At 39.2% G+C, this 19012-nt stretch overlaps 1 protein-coding gene across 1 annotated transcript in view; it reads right to left on the bottom strand.

Moving 5' to 3' along the window:
- Window positions 1-357: 357 nt before the first annotated feature.
- Window positions 358-19012, bottom strand: part of SLC49A4 (solute carrier family 49 member 4) — a 67524-nt gene continuing 48869 nt past the window's right edge. The window contains exons 8-9 of the mRNA XM_008708249.2: window positions 8629-8811; window positions 358-1004 (exon numbers count right to left, since the gene is read on the bottom strand). Of these exons, the coding sequence (XP_008706471.2) occupies window positions 889-1004; window positions 8629-8811 (299 nt within the window). The 3' untranslated portion in view covers window positions 358-888. The remainder of the gene's footprint in view (window positions 1005-8628; window positions 8812-19012) is intronic.

Genomic DNA, 19012 nt, shown 5'->3' with positions numbered 1-19012 from the left:
TGTGTGTGTGTGTGTGTGTGTGTGTATATATATATATACACACACACACATATATATATATATACACACCCACAGGCTGAAGACACAGAATGTTCTATGCGATTTGTCATTTCACTTTTAACAAAGTGCTAAATCAGAACGGAATTACATTTTTCATACAATATTTAATAGGACTATACTGAACATTTAGTCACCTTTAATATAATTATTTAAGAGCCTAGTAGATGAAACTGTATTTCACAGAAACAAGGGTAAGTGGGGCTCGAGACACAGAGTATGTGCTCTGAAGTCAGTGGGGAGGCTTGCTCACCATAATACAGATGGCCAAAGGTTTCCAACCTAATTAAAAATAAGGAGTCATATAAGAAATGGCTTTATTAGAAAAAACGTAGTGTACACGTGGCTAATTTTTATCATCGATATACCTGTTGGCTGTTTTATAATTAAAATCTGATAGAGGGTTTAAACTTCTTTAGAAGTTAGTGGCATTTCTTCCTATTCTGATATGTGACTTACGTAAGGTATGTGACAGACACCCTTTCTTTCTTTCCACAATTACAACGAATCAATCAGTAGTTTAGCACTGGCACAAAACGTAGAGGGCATTACTTAGGTAGTGCTTTATGTGTAAGATATCCACCCTTCCAACCCCGGAACCAGGCACAGGTGTGCCATTTATAGTCTTTCAATCGCCTATTATCCCTCAAGTCCCGCAACGCTATTACCAAGTAGTCATGAAATGAATGTGATCATCTGTAACCCAACAAAACCTCTGAGTGAAGTTTGTCTCTTCTCCTTTTTTTTCCTGTTAGGTGTGCAACTCCAAGCAAATGTGCAGTGTGCAGTATGACTTCCAGTCCCTTTGTAAACTCCTTCACATCTGTGCTATTACACTGAGACAACCACATCAAGATAGAGTCTGTCATATGATTCCCTGAAGCACAGAATGAGGAGTAGACTGAGCAAACACGACCCGGGAAGGCACCAGTTGAACCAAGACAACTCTGGAAGACAAAAACATGCAGTTGTAAGCATTCATATGTCACCAGCAGAACACTACCTGTATGCCGGGAGCAATGTGGTCTACGGCCCAAAGCACTTTTGACGATAAAGGCATCGTGGGAGGCCTGAAAACCGGTTTTCAAGACACAGTGGCGGTCTGGGGTCAGGTGATAACATGCGATGTCTTCTACCGCTTTCATGTGCAATACTTTTAATCGGTATTGTTAATAACGTTTCATCAACTTAACCCACTTTGACTTGGGTGGCAAAAAAAAAAAAATCTATTCCTCCAAAGGGGGAAAAAAATCAATACTTTTAAATGTTTCTTCGCTATTTTTAAATGCCCTCTATCACTATCACTCTTGTCTCTGTTTAAACATATCTGACAGTTTAGAAAGACAAGTAAGAAAATCACCTGAGTTTGGAGATAACACTTTTAGATGTTCTTGGATAGAAATATCTAGTTCTCAGCACGTAGTAATCATTGTGAAACAGGTTAGAAAATACATGAAAAAACACAAAGTGAAATATAACAAATTAATCCTAATTCTACCCTCAGAGAAACTACTGTGAATATTTCGGTTTATTTCTTTCTAGTTGTCTTTTTCTTCCCTATAGCATCGACGCTATGCATGATGCCAATTATCCAAAAGGCTATAGGAATCACCTAAACAGGCAATTCTGTTGTTACTTGGTTTAATGGTATCAAGAACATGCTTATTCAAAAATGCTGGCTCATGAACTCGGGGCTTGCCCACGGGCCAATCCCAGCCTCATGCTACTGAAACACACCCGCTCACTGGGGCTGCCTGGCGTGGCCTCGTCCAGCTCCAGGGGCCCTTGAGCTGGGCATCTGTTCCGCCTCCTTCCACCCAGCCCTCCTTGCCAGGCAATCCTGAGGCTTTGGGTGCACAAGCGAGCAGATTCTTGGCATGAAGAGGTTGTGTTGGTGATGGGGGGATAACTTCCCTACTTCAATATCCATTTAGCAATTTCAATTAAACAAACAAACAAAACAACAGCGGTGTCTGGGTGGCTCAGTCAGTGAAGCGTCTGCCTTTGGCTCAGGTCATGATCTCAGGGTCCTGGAATCCAGCCCCGTGGCAGGCTCCCTGCTCAGTGGGGAGTCAGCTTCTCCCTCTGCACACCCCCCACCCCGCCCCACGGCCCCGCTTGCGCTCTCTCTCTCTCAAATGAACAAATAAAATCTTAAACAAAAACAAACGAGGGGGAAAAGCTCCCTGGTACATTTTCTTTCCTTTGGCCACTGCTATAGGTTTACATTTTCCTTCTGTATGTCTATAGAATACTAATACTGGCTTAATCTTCAAAAATCATCCTAAAGATTCTACACTGCTGCTTTGGTTCAATCCATAATTCATATGGCTAAAAGCGCAATTTATGCTCAGAAATGGAAATAGAAAACCAAGTGGTAAGAAAAGGTGCTGAAATACCTTTTTTTCTGTAATACGCTTCCAAAAGCAGCCTCCCCACAATTTTTACATTTTATAGAAGTCAGACATGCTATTCTATAGCATATAACAAAGACATATATGTCAGTGGTATTTCTACGCAAAGCTGTTTTCTGTGCTTTACTTGGATTGACTATAATCTAAACACCCAGGAAGGCTGTGACCTCTGGAATCTTGTCTTTATTCCAATAGTCCCTGAAATGACACACCAGAATTGTCAGCTCTTATATTAACCATACAGCTTCTGGATTTTGGATGATAATTTTAACAGGCAAAAAGAAGCAGTAAAAAAAAAAGGGGGAAGAGAAAGAGCAGTAAAAAAGAACAGCATACTATTTGTATTAAAAGTGAACATTCTGGGGGCGCCTGGGTGGCACAGCGGTTAAGCGTCTGCCTTCGGCTCAGGGCGTGATCCCGGCGTTATGGGATCGAGCCCCACATCAGGCTCTTCCGCTATGAGCCTGCTTCTTCCTCTCCCACTCCCCCTGCTTGTGTTCCGTCTCTCGCTGGCTGTCTCTATCTCTGTCAAATAAATAAATAAAATCTTTAAAAAAAAAAATGAACATTCTGACTTCGAGGTCAAATTTTAAGCAATATCTAAAAAAAAAAAGTATGGTTTGACAAAGTGCTCTACGACAAGGACATCTGCTAAATCTTAAAGAGATTGTGTTTTATGGGGGCTACAGTAACACACAGGTAGCAATAACCAATTTGTCCTTGCTCTCCTCAAACCTAGACATTTATCAAACACTGCCGAAGCAGACCTTTTATTTCATCAGAGTTGTAAAATTATTCCTTCTCCCTGGGTTCAGATGAAATCTATAAAAATGCTTCATAATTGTTCTTTAGTGTTATGGTCTGCAGGCTGGTTTTTACTATTGTGCCCCGTCTGAGAAGTCGAATCCACCTTTCAGTTCAGTTCACTTGGCTCAACCCACTGCAAGTGTTCTTTGAAATTATTGGCCTTTTCAGAAGGCGAAAAGATGTGCGTCTCTACATCTTCCCACTGCAAACCATTCACATCAACCACGGCACAGGTGCTCTAATAAGCAGGAAACAGCTTGCTTCAAAGTTTGACATGACTTTTCAGTAGCAAAGTCACCGGCTGTCCTTTCTGAGCCTGGTGTCATATGACATAATTCAACCAACAGGGTCCTGATTCATTGAAACTTTCTTATTCTTAACTGTTATACCTTTTTTTAAAAAAATGATTTCACTTATTTATTTCAGAGAGAGAGAGAGAAAGCACACGCACGAGCAAGCAGGGGGAGCAGCTGGCCGAGGGAGAGGGAGAAGCAGGCTTCCCAAGGAGGAGGGGGCCCGATGAGGGACTCGATCTCAGGACCTTGGGATCATGACCTGAGCCGAAGGCAGACGCTTCCCTGACTGAGCCACCCAGGTGCCCCACTGTTACACCTTTTTAAAGTGAGCACGGTTTTCTAATATTCCTTTTCTTTGGCCTTTCCCTAGAGAAAATACATATCCACACTCTAAGGTTCCACAGTCTGCCTCTCTCTCTCTTTCTGCTGGCTCTTTGTCATTTATTACACACGCTGCATCCTGAGCAGTCCTGGCTAACTGTGCGGTTTGGACACTCTGTTTCACCACTGGTCAAGTGGACTCTGCACCAAATGCTGACGCTCTGTTGGGACCGAACTAATTAGGATTTCGCCCGCCCCCTTACCTTTTTCTTCCAGAAGCACTGTTACACTTCTCACCTCATCTTTCCCTTTAAGTTTCTACCACCTTGAAGTACTTGTCTGGTCCCAGATACCACCCTCCAGAACCAGCCTTTTACTTTCTTTGGGGATTTAACCAGAATTACGATGATTCAACACAATTGTCTCCATTTTCGTTCAAGAAGAGCCCCCTGACCTCATGATTTCATGGTGTAATGCCCTGCTCCCTTCACTCCCGTTAACCACCCAACAGATCTGACCATAACATTGTGTAATTACTCCCTACGTATAAAATTACTCCTTACTAGTCCTCATCTGCTGAANNNNTGTTCTGGGAACCAACAGTCAACGGCTCACTCTTCAGGCAGGCCCCTGAATCTCTCGAGCCACAATGCAGCCTCAAATTCACGGTCAGCCACTTCAAAATGAAAGGCCTGAGGTAAAATACCTTCAGTGCATTTAGCCAAAACTGCCACAAAGCTTCTAGAACAAAAGAATAGCAAACAAGACAAACTACAGAACAAGTTACAAAGCGGAAATAGAACATTAGAATATATTTCAGAGCATATAAAGAACCTAACAGCATCCTCAAATTGAGTTTGTATGTGACATTATTAGGATAAAGTATCACTGTACTTTCCGAAATAACTCAGTGAGATTCTCCAAGCAAACATTATTGGGAGCAGCTCAGTTTTACAAATATGCTTCTCTTAGGGAGCAAGTAACAGTATGTGTGTGTGTGTTTGTGTGTGTGTGTTTTAAAGTGACCTTGAAAAACCCAAGACAGAAAAACTCTAAGAAACTTCTGATACAGTTCCAAGTACCCCAAAGAGAAAGAGAACAGGACATGGGAGAACCTACGACCCAGGGCTCCAAAGAAACCAGCAGCACTGGCATAGAAGCTGGTGTGACGTCCCCCATCCATGATGGCAACGGCCATGATCTGTAGGAAAATCTCCAGTAGAGCCGTTCTAATGGGGTCATTCTGGGGCCAGCCTGTACAGCCCTGAAAAGTTATCTGTGACACAGTCACCCACGAAGTAGCACATTGTGGGGACATGAACTCTAGTCAGGAAGTTTAGTGCTTCTTCGAGGAGTGACCCTACGAAACCGCAGATCTTCGCAATGATTAAAAACCAGGCCTTGCAATCATGTAACTGACAGAATTGAGTCCTGACACATAACTGACTTCTGGGTGAGTTTTTCGTTTTAACGTGACTGAATTACAGCATTTGAATGCTGGCTGTGATGGAAGGGAATTCCATCTATCCCAAGACATGTTTAGGGGACTCGGCTGTGGAACTCAAAATTATTTTTAGGAAATAACTTTGCAGGATTTTCAGATGTGTCGCGTATGTTTCCTCAAACCTCAGTTACAGGGCGTGTGGGCTCCTGCTGCAGGACTTCTGGGGCAAGATCAGCGAATCCTACGCGAAAGAGCCTCAACGAGGTTGTCATGGCTCTAGTAATCTCGGCCTCAGGGAGTGCGGGCATATCTGTGTGCATTTATTACACACATTCACACGTAAACAGGCAAAAGCATTCCTTTAAAATAGAAGCCTACAGAACAAGTTACAAAGCGGAAACAGAACATTAGAATATATTTCAGAGCATATAAAGAACCTAACAGCATCCTCAAACTGAGTTTGTATGTGACATTATTAGGATAAAGTATCACTGTACTTTCCGAAATAACTCAGTGAGATTCTCCAAGCAAACATTATTGGGAGCAGCTCAGTTTTACAAATATGCTTACAAATATTTAAATTCCTACTAGCAAGCAGCGAATTATCTAGAAGGAAACAAGACAAACATCTGGTGAGTGCCAGTGATGACCTGGCCTAGGCTCTTTCACACATACCTTCTGATTAACTCTCTAAAATGTCAAAATGTACTGAGATTTTTTTTTTCTCCCTAAAATCATCTTGCTGGATTAAAATTAACTGCTAAAGTTTCATTTTCCACAATCATGGAGGTGAGGCATAAGCCTTTAACACCGACACAGATATGTATACAAACATGTGATCAGAAACCAGCCAAAAAGAGGGAAGCTTTTTTCCCCGGCTAGATAGACCCTTGATGACATCAGTGAGATAGGAATTAGCAGAAATACTGCTACGTATTTGTTCTGCTACCTATGCCAGAGAAACAAACATATCTGCTAGTATCTGGTCACCAGGAATCTGCAAAATGGGGGGTGGGGGTGGGCACTGACTGATGCTCACTCGCGCCAGACTCATCTCTGCTGAACAGATGGAAAGCTGCAGGTGGACTGGCGGAGGGACACAGACACGCTACCGGCCAAGCAAAATGACCAGGAATAACACTGGGCTCTTCCATACTCAGACCGTAGAGGGCTATTCTCTGCCTTAAAATGAATTAATAAATACATGTTATACTTTAGAGACCACATGCAAGAGGTTTGTTGGGGAATAACATTATCTGGCATCTACTGTTTTTATATACTGGCAGGACAAAACTCGATTTCCAGCAGACAGAAAAAACCACACTCGAAGCAGGCTGCAGGGACCACTTAGCAAAGCTGTGCCCATGAGCTGGAAAATTGTTTCTATCACCTGAAGGGGCAACACAGCCATCCCTCATACTTCATCATGCAAAAGAGAGGCATTGAGCCTCTTAATTTCAACTGTGACACACTGAAGTGGATTAAAGCTGATGTGCAGTAATTGTTTATTCTATTTAGAACTGTTTGTTCCGTTTTAGAAAACACACTGGAAGCAGCACCTCCTGACGGCATCTTCCCTGACAGAAACACATGTTTCCAGAAGGACCGTTAACAGCGGGCTGACTTCATTAATCTCTCTCCTCCGTAGGAGAAACCCAACTCAGACCAAGTTTAGGAGAGTTAGAACCTACTGTACCTGCATTACTGACTGATGGAAATAATCTAGTCTGTTATTAATTATATATGATACATTAAGAAGTTAATACTTCACTCAGATGCTTTTTGCCGTTAGGTGAAAATGCAATGCCAAATGTTGTCCAAAACCCAGGCCAGACTGTTTCATCAGCTTTGAAAAGTTTCAAAAATTTATTTCCCAAACAAGGCGGGTTATCATGGCTATTATTTCAATTATAAGCCTGTCAGAAAGTTTCCTACAACAATTAGGACTCTTGGACTGTCACATTTTGGCGCATTTCTTACCTTTGAATCTTACAAATTAGATTCTTCCATCTACAAATTATCCAAATTTACTGGTATTTGATGAGCAGTTAAGAGAATAGCAATGAGGAAAAAAGGTAGTAATAACAGATCAAGACGAAGAAACAGGATCTAAGCCTAGTAGAAATCAATAAAAGCTTTACATTCAAGAATCACATGTATAAGTCCTTATTTTAACATGCAAAAAAGAATACCAGAAAATTATACTCAAATTTTCTGAAACAGTAAGACAGATTTTGGACAGGAGAAGAAAGAATATCAGAGAAAACCAAACAACTACGCAAAACAGAGTCACTACAAACCCATGGACCCCAGTATCAGGCAGGCCTGCCTTCAACATGCCCAGCAACCTTTCCGGTTATTCCCACAGTGTCTCCTCCCACCCCTCAAAGATTAATGCCTCATTCTCTCTGTAAGCCCTTTCTCCACTGTCCTCCCACCAGCTCTTAACGGATTGGCTTATAAGCAGAAGTTGGTGCCATCAAGGAGGACCTCCTTCAACGATCTCCCCGGGAAACGTGTCTGCTTCTGTGCCCACGCACGTTGCCTCCTCTCCTAACTCCTTTTGTCCAAGGCTAACTCCTCCAGCTGAGTGCAGGACCCCATCCCTCTCTCTCTTGTAAGGGTCTCCCTTTTCTTCCAAGATGTACTCCTGGGTTCTCACTTCAACCTTCTCCTCACTCGGTATCTGTGCTAACCAATTCACTAGCCACATGCAGCAATTTAAACTTAGATTAATTCAAAAGAAATTTTAAAAAAATCCAATTCCTTACTTGCACTAGTTTCATGTGGCTAGCGGAACTGTACTGGACAGTACAGATAAAGAGCACTGCCATCATCACCAAAGTTCCACTGGACAGAGCTGTTCTATACATTCTACACACCCCTTGGGTGACCCCATTCATCTCTTAGGCTTTACACTACAAATATGCCTCAGACATTAATTTATATTTTGTTAAGATAGTAGATTTTAAGTACCTTTTAAAAAGCAATATACCAGTGGTTCTCAAAGAAACTGCATATTAGAAACACCTGAGGGGCTTTTAAAAATACAAATGCAGGGCCCCAGTCCAGGTTAATGAAACCAGAAACTCTAGGGAGTGAGGGCGCATTAGATCAGGCTTAGGAAAATAACTGAGGATCTTTTTTTTTTTTTTTTTACTGGCACGTGAAAGCTCAAATAAAGTAATTTGCTTTGGTGAGAATTCTCCATATAAATTCCCTACACATCAGTGCCACAAACCTCTCTCGTAACACATTTAGATAGGAAATAAAAAGTCAAATTTCTTACCTGTGTGATAAAATGTGAGAAAAAATAAAAGTACTCCCATGAACATATTACTTAAAAAAGTGACAACTCCGCAAGTAATTCCTTCTGGAACTGGGTAGACAGTTTCCACAAAAAGCTCAAAAAATATAGGTATACTGCTATTCAAGAACACTCCCAGGAGAATGCAGGAGGCATACAATGTCACTAAAATAAAAACACAAACATTTTAGTTTCATGGTAGCAGCAGTGAGTCCTACCAGATAGATCTTCTGGGTATTCTCTTTCGTAAGTATCAACTCTGGAATTTCATTTCATATCTTTCCAGTGGCAGCTGATAAAGTCTGACAATGTATCACTATCTGTCAGCTCTTTGCTCAGGTTTTGTGGAGTAGATAGGAGAAGGTTTTGTTGCTGGATGATTGCCAGTTTATTTGCTTTGCCTTTTTGGTATGGATTACTTCAAAGCACAGAAACAATTTACCACTATGATAATAATTAAAAGGACTCTTCTCCCTTAGTCACACTCCTGGCTGATAGATGTTTAGATAAAATATAGCAACTTAATTTGAAATCTAAATTCATTCTACAATTTTAAAGAGAACTTAAAATCTAAGAATAAATGTAAGAAACATTAAGTGTTACTGAAAATTACATACTTAAAGAGACTGGTCAGGAATCGTCCTCAAGTACAAAATAAAAATACCCAGTACGTAATTCCTACAGAAACACTTAAAATAGAGTTAGTCTTCAATTTTGGAATGAGTTTTATGTCAACAGTTTTTTAAAGTACATGTAATTTTCTTGGAACACAAAAAAATTTCACCCAGAGATGTATAATAAATAGTGGTTAGGATCCCAGGTTAGCAATAAAAAGCCCATTAACCCGATTCCGTAGTGAAATCTTTGAAGAAGGACATTATTATTATTCTTAGAAGAATGTCTAGGGAAATGCACCCCACTCCGAATAGCTATTTCACAGCTACTGTCTCTGCATACAAACTTTCATTACTTTAAATTCAAAGGTAAAAAAAGAACCAATGAGGGGAAAAAAATGATATTGTACAGAAACTTAAAACACATCCCTTATAGACTAATATCATACCCACAGATAATAACGAGTAGAATTTATTCTACGCCTAAGGTTATTAGGAAAATATTTATTTTTTGTTTTTAAAAATTCTGAAGATCTAACTGGCTTTATTAAATGACTTGTGAACGGGGCAGCCTCTCGTCCAGCAAGTAGAGGGGAATGCCCAGGAAAATATTTTTTTTATTTATTTATTTTTTCCGGGAAAATATTTTAAATAAAAGTACTCATTAAGGAAAAAAGTTTCTGTACGGTAACCTCAACTCCTGTTTCTTCCTCCAATTACACTAGCCCTTCAGGATTATAAAATATTTAGTAATTCTATCACACAAATAGCTGGTGATTATATTGACTTTCTTTGACTAGAAGATACACATGAAGAGAGAGAACAAAAGGATGACAGTGAATAAAGAACACACTGCTGGCTAAAGCAGTGACCAAACTACTCACAGAATTAAACGGGAAACATCTGGTAATTAAAATAAATGCCACTTAAAATATGAAGCAAATTTCAAGATTCTTTTTTTTTTTTTTAAGATTTTATTTATTTATTCGACAGAGATAGTGACAGCCAGCGAGAGAGGGAACACAAGCAGGGGGAGTGGGAGAGGAAGAAGCAGGCTCATAGCGGAGGAGCCTGATGTGGGGCTCGATCCCATAACGCCGGGATCACGCCCTGAGCCGAAGGCAGACGCTTAACCGCTGTGCCACCCAGGTGCCCCAATTTTCAAGATTCTTAAAAACAAAACCCCTCATGCTCACTATGTATTTGCCAGACACGGATCACATAAATCAATCAACACATTCCCCTTTCACGTGACTCATTAGTGGCACATTAGGAAATGTGTGGATGGAATGTCACTGGTAGCTTTTATAGCATATTCTATCTACAAAACACTTCATAATAATTTATCGGTCAGTCAGTGGTAATCAGAGCAGAGATGGCTATTGACCCAAACACGGATGAGTCTAGGAATTGGAAATAAGAAAATATTGAAATAAATGACAGGAAAAATCAAACTCTTAAGAACCAGGAAATGCTACTTCTAAGGATTCACAAGCTGTTTTTAGGAAACACGTTTGGAAAAAATCCTTTCGACATTTTTATGTCTGAAAGAAATAAACCCTCACATGTAATTTGTAATCAGGCAAGTTAAAATAACTGAAAAATTACCACAATCTGCATATAATAATTGCACGTTGTAAAAGGAAGAAAAAATGATAATGATGAGGACATACAGACAGGGGACTATCCGTATGCTTTTCACTAAAAGCATGAAGGACAGCTTTGGTTTTATTGATTTTCAATCAAGCATGGTACAGAGAGAGAGAGAGACAGGATGTTTCAGAAAAGTAGAGCCTGGTGGCAGGCGGGTCTGAAAACCCCTTAAGACCATTCCACTCCCTTGGCTTCATTTCATGCGCATTAAAACCCTTCTGATTTTGGCTTCCTAGGTATCTGAATTCTGGGAAGGGAAGAGGAAATCTTTATCACAGACAAAATTTCTGTTGTAATTAAGCATTGTTGATGGAACTGTAAATAGTTCATCTTCTGACAGGTCATTTGAAAATGCCTGTCAAAATAAATACTGCATTTACTCTTTGACCCAGAAAGTCCACTTCCAGGTATTTATCCTATAGCTATTAAGGTACAAGAATATTGAGAACACTCTACTGGGTATTTACCCCAAAGATACAGACGTAGTGAAGAAAAGGGCCATATGCACCCCAATGTTCATAGCAGCGATGTCCACAATAGCTAAATTGTGGAAGGAGCCGAGATGCCCTTCAACAGATGACTGGATTAAGAAGTTGTGGTCCATATATACGATGGAATATTACTCAGCTATCAGAAAGAACGAGTTCTCAACATTTGCTACAACATGGACAGCACTGGAGGAGATAATGCTAAGTGAAATAAGTCAAGCAGAGAAAGACAACTATCATATGATTTCTCTCATCTATGGAACATAAGAACTAGGATGATCGGTAGGGGAAGAAAGGGATAAAGAAAGGGGGGGTAATCAGAAGGGGGAATGAAACATGAGAGACTATGGACTATGAGAAACAAACTGAGGACTTCAGAGGGGAGGAGGGTGGGGGAATGGGATAGACCGGTGATGGGTAGTAAGGAGGGCACGTATTGCATGGTGCACTGGGTGTTATACACAACTAATGAATCATCGAGCCTTACATCGGAAACCGGGGATGTACTGTATGGTGACTAACATAATATAATAAAAAATCATTAATTAAAAAAAAAAAAAAAAAAAGAATATTGAGAACACTCAATGCAATATTGTTTGTAATATGAAAAGATTAAAAACAAGCTAAATGTCCATCAATAGGGGGTTGGTTGTTTAAAAATTCATCAAATATCCAAAGGGGTACTATGCAACCATTAAAAATGGAAGTAATTCTGTATAGTGATACTAATGACATCTAAGGTTATGTAAGCGAAAAAGGTGTGGAAAAGTGTGTTATCTTTTTAAAAAGAATGGACACAGGGACACACATACACACACCCTTTTGTAAATTTATAGAATTCTCTGGGAAAATACCCAAGAAATGGACATTCAGGGTTGCCCCTAAAGAGAAAAACTGGAGGCCATAGGAAGGTAGACATTTCTCATTGTATACCTTTTCACTACTAATTGAATTTGAATTATTTATTTTGTACACATCTTGACTAGCAATAAAGAGAATTTTATTATAAACTAATGAAACAGCAGCTGATCCAACTCCCCCTCATGCAAGTTTCTCAGCTCACCGATTCAGAAACAGTTATCGCTGGGTGGCCTGACCCACAGACTTCCCACCTGGGAGCCATGTAACCCAGCCCTTGCGCAGGATCCTTGACACAAATATTCCCACTTCATTTTATAAGAAATCCTATTACACGTAGGATAAATGGGCTGAGAGGGATGAAATAACTTCAGAGGCTAGTAAACAAAAAGCAAGTATTTTCATTCAATTCTCTCACTCTGGGGGTTTGCTTCTTGTATAAACATGATGACCAAGAGGGTGTTTTACAACTGGATGGATGTACTGAAATCACTTGTTATTACAGAAAGAATAAGAATAGTTTACACAGGAAAGGGTTAACTTAAGATCACCATTATCAGCATGGGGAAAAGTAGCTGCTTAGGACTGATTTCATATACTCCCCAGTGCTCTGGGACACGCGTAAACTAGAGGCTGATTTGAATTTGACGTCCATTTGAGTTTTCAGTTGAGAGGCTGATATAGTATCTTTATACACTGGTTTGGCAGATCCAGCGGGTGAGTGTCATCTATTAAAAGTCAGGAAGACAAGATAATTTCTTGCTCGTCAGAGAGGGTTCAAACTACATGATTGTTAAATATTTCTATGACCTTCTATAGTGCTGATACTAAAATTATAATAAACTGCCTCTCAATTAAAAAGTCAAGGTAATTTAGCAGAACAAACACAATGCTGATGCGGAGTTTTTTTCAGAGAAGTTAATAAAATTTCACAAGCCCACAATTCAAACTGCAAAAAACAAAGTCCTGTGTAGCACAAAATACAGTTATAATGGATGTATTTCAAGAACATGAATTGGATCATAACCCTGAAAGTACTACTTCCCCCACTCCTGCTCCCAATGACAAACCAAATTAGTAAACTTTAGGGAAACAAAACTATGTATAAAATACATTTTTATTAACCCAAACACTCAAACCTTAGGTGATCAGTGTTATAAAACAATCATAAAATTTCAGATAAGAATTATTTCATTCAGGGACGCCTGGGTGGCTCAGTTGGTTAAGCGTCTGCCTTCGACTCAGGTCATGATCCGGGGGTTCTGGGATGGAGCCCTGAGTTGGTCTCCCTGCCCACTGGGGAATCTGTTTCTCCCTCTGCCCCTCCCCCTGCTTGTACTTGCACTCTCTCTCAAATAAATAAATAAATAAGATATTAAAAAAAAAAAAAGAACGACTTCATTCAACGTTTAATGAGATTCTCAAGATACCACTAATAACAACTTCAAACCTTGGGTTTATGTAATTTTTAAAACATTTTAAAAACTGCTTTCAAATATATTATCATATTTGATCATCCTACTGACTCTTTGAAGCATGTAAGGCATCTTACAGATGAAGTGACCAAAGTTCTGAAAGTCAAGACTTATTTAGAAACAATGTAAATTAGCATTGCTAAAAATAATATAATTAAGGCTTACAGAATCTAGCCTGTTTTCTACCAAGCCACTGTGTCAGATTGAAGGAAAAAAAAGAGTAAGACTTGGTGTTTCTTTTATTCATTGGTATGGACACAAAAGGCACACTTCCCAAATCTGTTTTGAGCACAATATCTGGAAGTCACCGCACATAAGACAGATGACAAAATAAAAAATAGAGCACCAAAAAGTTACAAACAAGACAATGTATGTTGTCATGAGCACCAAAAAGTTACAAACAAGACAATGTATGTTGTCATGATAAATGTAAAATGGGTTCAAAAATTAGTGTTTAGGTATATAACAGGGAAAACATAAGCCTTTCTTCAAAACCACTTATCAGGCACCTGTTATATGTAAGTAAGCTGCTATGCTGGAACCGTAAATAGGACAAATCACTTCTAAAGGAACAGGACACGCATCTATGGCTTAGCAGCCATCTACATCACAGTGCTAAGAAGATAATTATATCTAATTCATTCTTAAAAGAAACAAAACCTATGTCTAATCATGAGCAGCAATAGCCCCCAGTATTAGGTGCTGAGTACAGCAGGTAAAGTGTGCTAAATTCTATTAGCAATAGTCTTCAGGAAAACCCTGACAAGCTATGGTAGGTTTAGAAGACGCTGACTCAGGGCGGCTGGGGGGCTCAGTCAGTTAAGCATCTGCCCTCAGCTCAGGTCATGATCCCAGGGTCCTGGGATCGATTCCTGAATTGGGTTCCTTGCTCAGTGGGGAATCTGCTTTTCCCTGTCCCTCTGCCTGCCACTCCCCCTGCTTGTGCACGCATGTGCTCTCTCTTTCCCCCCTGACAAATAAATTTTAAAAAAATCTTAAAAAAAAAAATAAAAGAAGAGGCTGACTGGACTGGTCAGTGCTGGGAATCCATGTCTGATGAGGACAGTTTGTGAGAACCGAGGGATGCTTAGATTAAGGCGAAGGCCAGACAGGACAGGTCTAATGTTTTGAGGGTGTCAGCGGAAGAGGGAGGGAGCTAACCAGCCCTGTAAGCTGTGTTGCTCCAAATCAGTTATCTCCATAGAAGAATTTCCCAGGACCCACAGCTGACGAACAATGGGAAGGGAATGGCTTCCTCTCTGAGGTGGTATTCCAGTTGCAGTCAGACGGACATATATCTGGATTGCAATGGAAGAGACTCATTTACTGAATGATAAATTATATCAGATAATAACTAAAGCTCATTCAAGTAGATCGATAACATATCGATTTAGGAAGAGAACTTAACTAGGATATTAAAAACAAAAATTTTATAGGTGTCCCGAGATAGGTAAGAATAAGAGAGAATTTATTTAGTTTTATAAAGAAGTATTATAAATAAGGATTATAAAATAGCACAGATTTTTATCATGAAAAGTTTTAAGGATTAAAATCAAGAAACTTCCCTAAAGAGTTGGTTTATAACATTAATATACTTTATTGGATAAATTTTATTATTATGCACACTGAATTTTATTTTATGATAAAGTTAGGAAAGTTAACTGGGAATTATTAGATTAGACCTTTATTAAAAATATTTCTACAATCTAAATTAAACTTGATATTGCAAGTGAAAATAATCCTTCCGGAAATAAAGACACATGTAAAAAGAGAAACAGTAAACATTCACAATGTTTGTTAACAGCACGGTTTTTTCCATCGGTTTTGGGTGTGTTGAATATATGGGATCCATACATATGCATGTACACACACACTGGTAGAACATTTCTATATTGTTGAGCTGTGCTTCTCCTCTCGGCCTCATGTTTTCCCCTTAAAAATGACTGCTGTGGCCTTCATGACCCACGACTGATTAAAATACGCTACTGCACACTTCATGTACTCGTGAAACTGGCTCCAAAAGAGGATAGGGTCTATTTTGCTGCAATATTCATTAATGGTGGTGATTTTCTTTCTGTATGTTATTATTTTGTGGGTGTCCCTTGTTCAGCCTCTTTGTTGGCTCAGTTTAGTCCTATTGAAGCTGACAGGTTTAGAGTCTCTTAACAGCTAGAAGACAAAGTGGCTGTATCTCGCAGAAGCACAACTAATAATCCTTTGAAATAGTGGGCCCAGAGTCGAGATTGGTTGTGTATCAGATACCACAGCTATAGGTTTATCAGTAACCTTTAAGTTCCCAAAGAATTATCTGTGGTTCTGCAGAAGGCGAAGCATGGTTACATCATGGAACACTGACCAATTACCTGGTCAAGCTCTCTACCTTCTCAAAACAGACCCGTTCCTCTTCTTGAAAATCCCCGTGGATAAACTTTATATGTGCTCAATAGGCCCTATCAACATTTCATGATTCTTACATTGAAGATTTTTCACAAATCCATTCTCTTCTTTTAATCCACGTTCTATTTTTTCCTTCTTGATCCGACAGTCATGAACATGAGTAACAGTCACATCCAGTTCACAAAGGTGGAAAGTATAATTAAGTCCCTTAGCTTTCTTTCCTTAAAGTCCCTAATTTCCTTAAAAGTGCGCATATGTTTGGGCGCTTGGGTGGCTCAGTCGGTTAAGCATCTGACTCTTGATCTCAGCTCAGATCTTGATCTCAGGGTTATGAGTTCAAGCCCAGCATTGGGCTCCATGCTGGGTGTGGAGCCTACTTAAAAAAAAAAAAAAGTGTGCATATCTTTAACCACACTTATCATCCCCTTCTGAATTTTCTCATTCCTATGAAGAGGATCACTCTCTCGCCTATACATGTCACATGCCTTTCAAAACAACCAAATACGGTTTTTTTCTTCAAATACCTCTTGAAGTCAGCTTGTAGTCACGTCTAGCTCATCTGCTCCCCTTGCCCCCCACTCACTATCTGTTTCTGACCTCGTCACTGTGGTCTTCCAGTAACTTGAATTAGATGAAGAACCTCCCGAGGCAACTTCTGCTAAAACTCAAATTATATCGTTTCAGCAAACGCAACACCAAAGTGCTAACATTTTTCAAAATGCCATTTTCAAAGCATTTATCTGTTCAGTGAAAAATGACTGTGTGAGTTGTGGCTAACAGGGCTAGATACCTACTTTTCAGATAAGGTGAAAAATGTCTTTTCATAATTTTGTATATAGAATGAGCTTCAAGATTTTGAAACTCACATTATCTAGCCATGAGTTAATTTATTCGCCATATTGAAGATACTTCGATTAATAAAGATATAATACGATTTTAAATACTGAGTTTCCTTAAGGAAATAAAAGCATACCGCTGATAGCCTCCAAGCGGATGTATACAAGCAAGTACATGTCCCAAGACGCTGCACCTCTAGATAGAATGGAATGATCGGCTTTTCTTCTAGAGAGATGGCCACAATAATACCAACATCAGCGGATCACAAAAGATACTGCAACAGAAGGTTTTAGTAGTAGCAGCACTTGTAACACATGGGTTGAACAAAATTATGTTTTATTTTATTATTTTTTAAAGATTTTATTTATTTGACAGAGAGAGATAGAGCACAGCAGGGGGAGCAGTAGGCAGAGGGAGAGGAAGAAGCAGGCTCGTCAAGCAGGGAGCCCGACGCGGGGCTCGATCCCAGGACCCTGGGATCATGACCTGAGCTGAAGGCAGATGCTTAATGACTGAGCCACCCAGGCGCCCCTAGCTTTTAATTTATTATGTCAAAAATTAAAACTAATGCATGTATTTTCACACTTTTCATGCAGATTCTTCTGATATTTAAAAGTAACAACAGGAATACTAAATTTACTAGAAATGGGGAAAAGACTAGATATTTTCCTCATTAAAAAAAAAGAACGACTCTGGTAAAAAAGAAATATGAATTTGCCCTTACTGGCTTTAAATATCATTCTAAAGGTCCAGATTTGTCTATAATTAGATTTTGTAGTAAGTTCCCTTTCATGAAAGCTCTTTTACTTAAAAGGAATTAGGTCAGGTTTTTATAAAGGCAGTAAGAGTGTCTGTGACAGATTTATTCAAATTCTCCGTTGTTCCATTAAAATGTGCCCTTTTGCCTGCCTACAGCTACTGCTGGATAACAGAGTGACCACGGTTGCTATTACCAGCCATAAGTCACATCTACTGACATTCAAAATGGAGATAATACACACTTCATTCATCCATCCATTCACCCACTCACTCATTCATTCATTACTCAGGGCTTGTGCTAGGTAGTGGGGTGGGAGTTGGGGTCAGAATTGATAAGGCACAAGTCCATGCTCCAGATTTTCAGATTGGTGGGGGAGATAAGACACACATGCAAGTAACTATCAGGGGGTAAGTATCAGGAAAGAGAAAAAAAAACACCCACCATGATCATTCGGGAAAGGAATGTGAAAATCTAGTTTTTAATGCAGTTTAAAAAGTATCTACTAGAAGTTTCTTTTTTTCTTTCTTTAAGGAGTTTCTAAGTGACATTCAAAAACTAACCTGCAATTGGAAACAACAGAATTTATAAATTCAGTGGTTGTGAAGATGACCGCATCAAACTCAACCTTTCAATTCTGGCCTTGATTTAATTTAGAAGTCTGCTTTCCTTTCTGTCCAACATAACTATTTTCAAGGACAGCCTGGAAAAACATAGTCCTGACCAGGGTCAATTATATCAATTTTCCTTTAAGATTTAAAAAGATGTATAGTTTTCAATACATGTTTTTCTGATTATAAAAGTAAAACTTTAAAAAAATAAGTAAAACCTTCTCATTATTATAAATCTACACAAAAAGGGAGGTATACATGTATTTTCTTGATGCCTGCACCCAGAAATAAAACTGTTAATTTTATCAAATAGAAAATACATAAAACTTAATGAATGTAATATCTTATAATGAATATTCTACACTTAATTCAAGGGCAAAAATGTGTTCATTATATACTCCCAACTTTATTCTTATAAAAACTAACAGATACATACTGACATACAGTACCATGCACACATACACAAATCTGAGTATAATGCCGGAATAAGAAGAGCTGTAAACTAAAACTATTCTACCAGAATGTTGTGCAACTGCTAAATTATGAAATTATACCCGAATAAAATAAAATAGAACAAAAAATTCTGGCTCAGAATACTTGCCAAAATGGTTCAAAACCCTAACGTAGGAATATTAGTATATAAAAAGTACACAGTATCCAAAAACTATTATTTTGG

This window comes from Ursus maritimus, unplaced genomic scaffold (assembly GCF_017311325.1).
Source record: "Ursus maritimus isolate PB19 unplaced genomic scaffold, ASM1731132v1 scaffold_4, whole genome shotgun sequence".
Classification (NCBI taxonomy): domain Eukaryota; kingdom Metazoa; phylum Chordata; class Mammalia; order Carnivora; family Ursidae; genus Ursus; species Ursus maritimus.
This window is presented reverse-complemented; position numbering and strand designations above follow the sequence as displayed.